The 4019-nt window shown below is 40.8% G+C and overlaps 1 protein-coding gene across 1 annotated transcript; it reads left to right on the top strand.

Annotated features, from left to right (window-relative positions):
• The first annotated feature begins 1416 nt into the window (after positions 1–1416).
• LOC111786500 (omega-hydroxypalmitate O-feruloyl transferase-like) lies at positions 1417–3198 on the top strand. The gene is made up of 2 exons (XM_023666746.1): positions 1417–2036; positions 2116–3198. Exons 1-2 carry the CDS (start codon positions 1599–1601, stop codon positions 3028–3030), a joined length of 1353 nt encoding a protein of 450 aa, XP_023522514.1. The 5' UTR covers positions 1417–1598; the 3' UTR covers positions 3031–3198.
• The last annotated feature ends 821 nt before the right edge of the window (positions 3199–4019 follow it).

Raw genomic sequence — 4019 nt, forward strand, 5'->3', positions numbered from 1 at the left:
GTAAAATCTCACAGTTACTTGTACCTCACCATTATTATTTCCGTAAAATCGACTGCTAACCGATATTATTTTATTTAACCTGTTACGTATCGACAACAGCCTCTTGGTTTTAAAACATGTCTACATGAGAGAGGTTTCACACCCTTATAAGAAATGTTTGGTTCCCGTCTTCGATCGATGTAGGATATCATAACTTTGTTTAACGTGTTGTTGAATTTATCGATCAATAAATAATTAATTTTTTTTATATATAGGTTGATTTTGTTGGTAATAATTAGATATAAAAGATATTATAATATTTTTAAATTTTTCCTATTTATCTTAAATATAATATACACATACGCGCAAAAAAAAAAAAAAAAAAAAAAATATATATATATATAATATTCAACCTAATTTCTAAAGTTAAACGCTACAATGTATTTTTCAATGCTTGAAATTTTATTTATTTATGAAGTATATATATACAAGTGAGGTGGTGCTGGCATCGGGGGCATTTTTCTATTTAAACGAGATTCTCAGCTCCATTCGAGATGGTTTTCAAATTAAATAGATATCGAAATTCGTTTATACAGATTTGTAGTATTTTAATTAGAGAAAAATATATATACCTTTTAATTTTTTAAATTTGTAACTTTAATATCACTGTTACCTAATTATAGGTGTAACTACGAGTAATACACGTATACCAATAATAATGTTTAGAAGCGTTTAAATGATTCGAGAATTCGACTAATCTAAACCACTCGATCCAAATATGTTAGATTTTTTCTTTTGATTTGGATTGGGTTGAATTTTTTGAAAATAAAAAAATTTGAGCTCGTTTGCAAGTTGACATTTTATTTGTTAGGTCAACCCGACCAACTTGAAAATAGAGTTATAACCCATCATTTTTCAAATCTCGTAGTCCTGCGAAAGAAAGGAAAAAGAATTTCATTGTTCTTCCTTTCACTTTCGGGAAGGGAGGATTAAGAAAATCCTATTGATTGGAGCTTTCTCTAAACCTCCGGGAAAAGCATGAAAAAAAGACTCAAATGGTACGATCCCTCTGTCACTCTGGAATGCAAGGGGCGGTCTTGTAGTTTTTGGTTTGTGAAGATACATTGTTACGTGCTCCGTTTTATTTTCCCATTGAGGTCGAACCTAAACCTGTGCTCGAGAGATAGCTGTCCATATACTGATAAGGGATGTATGAATTCTCGAGAAGAGAGGAGCCGAGGTGGTCCCCCACGGACCGGCGAGATCCCACGAGTGAATAGAAAGTTGGAATTTTTAATCAACTTAACAACAACCTAATTCCAACCTAATTCATATAGGACCCAAATCTTGTTTAATTGTAAATTAGTCCCTGAACTTTTTTATATTTACTAAATTATTAGGGATAAATTCAAATTTATATATTCACCAACCTGATCACCTTCTCCGTCTACCACGAGAAACGAGCATGTTCTTTTTGCTGAAAGATCGACAGCAATGAAACTTTCATGCCCTACTTTTCTCCGCCCTCAAAGAAATCGTCACTTCTCCTTTAAAATTCCTCAATCCGCCATGGATTTCTCTCCTTCTTCTCCGCAATCTCAATCAGCCTCAAAGCCGCCATGGCCGTCGCGCCTTTCTCCTTAACAGACGAAGATCTGACAAAAGATGAGCCGCTGAAACTCCTATCTCCGGCCAATCCGACGCCGGAGGAAACAATCTTCCTATCGAACATCGATCTGGCGGTGGCGTTCACCGTCGAAACCGTTTACTTCTTCGAAGACGGTCCGGCGGCGGAGATGTCGAAGATGGTGAAGAGAGCGATGGCGGTTCTTTTGGTTCCGTACTATTTCTTGGCCGGTCGGCTTCAGGTGAACCGGGAGACTGGCCGATTGGAACTGGTTTGTAACAATGCCGGCGTTGTGTTTGTGAATGCGAAATCGAAGGTAATGATGAAGGAACTTGGGGATTTGTCTCTTCCGAATCCGAGTTTTTGTCAGTTTGTTCATCGGCCTGGACTCCATAGAAGCCTCCCGGAAAGAGCTCTGTTTACGATTCAGGTATATGACGAGAAATGGTTGCATCAATTTGTAAGATCTTCAAATAACTTAGATGTTAAATCATCTCTACTTCTGTTAGGTTACAAAGTTCGCATGCGGCGGCTATGCGATTGGAATGGTGACGAACCACGGCGTTTTGGACGGCAAATCCGCCGCAGATATGTTCCAAAACCTAGCCTCAATCTGCCGCGGCCAAGGCCTCAAAACCCAAACCATTTTCAACAATAGAACATGCTTCAAAGCTCGAATCCCCCCTCTTATCACACACCCTCACCAAGAATACACTTGCATTTCTCCAACTCAAAAACTCCCCTCCGCCTTCACCACCGTCACCAAGCTCTCCCCCTCTCCAGCGCCGCCAATCGCCGTCGAAAACCGCCGTCATACCGTTATCCCTTTCTCCCCCTCCACCATCGCTGCCCTAAAGCGTACCGCCGCTCCGTGTTCCACCTTCCAGGCCATATTGGCCCAGCTCTGGCGGGCCAGGACTCGAGCGGTTTATACAGACCGGCCGGATGAAATCTCCATGGTTCTCTTTGCGGTTGATGTCCGGTCCAAGATCCGCCCGGTTCTCCCCGATGGGTTCGTCGGGAACGCAGTGGTGACTGGGTTTGCGGCGGCGCGTGCGGCGGAGGTGGTGGAGCGGCCGTTTTCGTTTTGCGTGGAGAAGGTGAAGGAGGGGATTGAAAGGGTCTCAACGGAGGAGTATGTGAGGTCGGCGATTGATTGGCTGGAGGTTTATAGAGGCATTCCGGCGACTTGTAATGGGAATAGCTTTTATGTTTCGGCTTGGTGGAAATTGGCGTTTAGGGAGCTGGATTTCGGGTTCGGGAAGCCGATCCACGGTGGTCCGGTGGCAAATGGGAACGATGAGTTTGTGCTGTTGCTTTCTCCGGCCAACGGCAGCCGGGGGAGTACAAGTAGTGTCAATGCTTGGATCAGTATGGAGGAGGAGAAGATGAAGAAGTTCTTGCACCATGTATTTGCAATATGATCAAATTGCCTTGAGTTTCTTTGTCTGTACCTATATTTTCTAAGTTTTTTCTTTTAAGATTTTAAAAACTTGTTCTCTACTATAGAGAAATGGTGGGAAAACGGATAATCACGTGTAACATCGATCAAAAGATTAAAAACTTGAATCTCCCGCCTCAATGTTGGATAAGATGGATCCTAGATNTTGAATCTCCCGCCTCAATGTTGGATAAGATGGATCCTAGATCGGACGTCAACCGTGTTTGCAAAATTCGCCCGTGTCGACCACAAAGAGAATTGGGCAGATCTTGGACCTATGTTGATCAAAAGTAGACAACATAATACAACGCTCGCGTTTGCAAGTTCACTTGAAATGAAACGAAACAAAAATGTGACTTACAAGTTTCAATTACGTCCCTAAATATTAGGATAAATTACAATTTTGCCCTTATTGTTTCGAGATTCATTTTAAACCCTACTTTCGAGAAGCCGTTCAAAACAACAAATTCGTTTGGAGGAGGACGATGAAGATTATTAGAACACTTTTTAGGGGTAGGCATACCACAAAGGACGGCTTAAATTATCTTGTTAAGTTTGTATCCTATATTAGTTTAGCTCGGATATGTACTCTCTCGATTGAATTTGGAGATTCGATCTTCTAACCCGACAATTATTTTATTTTAAAATTCTATAATAATTTAATTCACGATTAAAAATGTTCATTTTAGTAAGAAATCTAAGTTAGGAAGAAATTTTTCTCAAATGGAGTCGTCCATTCCACTCCACACTCCCAAGGAAATCACTTACTAAAATCGCAGTCAAGGAGGGAGAGAAATTTGATTTCAGGAGAAAAGGAGGAAGCGGCAGCGATCAACAAACGAAGGTATGTTGTTTATGAACTAGAATCAAAGAAAGTTTTCTAGGTAGGAACCAGACGGAGGTAATAGCCATAGCGATCCTTTCAGCTAAGAAGTTTCGTGGGATAGCTACAAAGGCTTTAGGGTTCTCTTT

The sequence above is a fragment of the Cucurbita pepo genome, unplaced genomic scaffold (assembly GCF_002806865.2).
Source record: "Cucurbita pepo subsp. pepo cultivar mu-cu-16 unplaced genomic scaffold, ASM280686v2 Cp4.1_scaffold001808, whole genome shotgun sequence".
Lineage (NCBI taxonomy): Eukaryota > Viridiplantae > Streptophyta > Magnoliopsida > Cucurbitales > Cucurbitaceae > Cucurbita > Cucurbita pepo.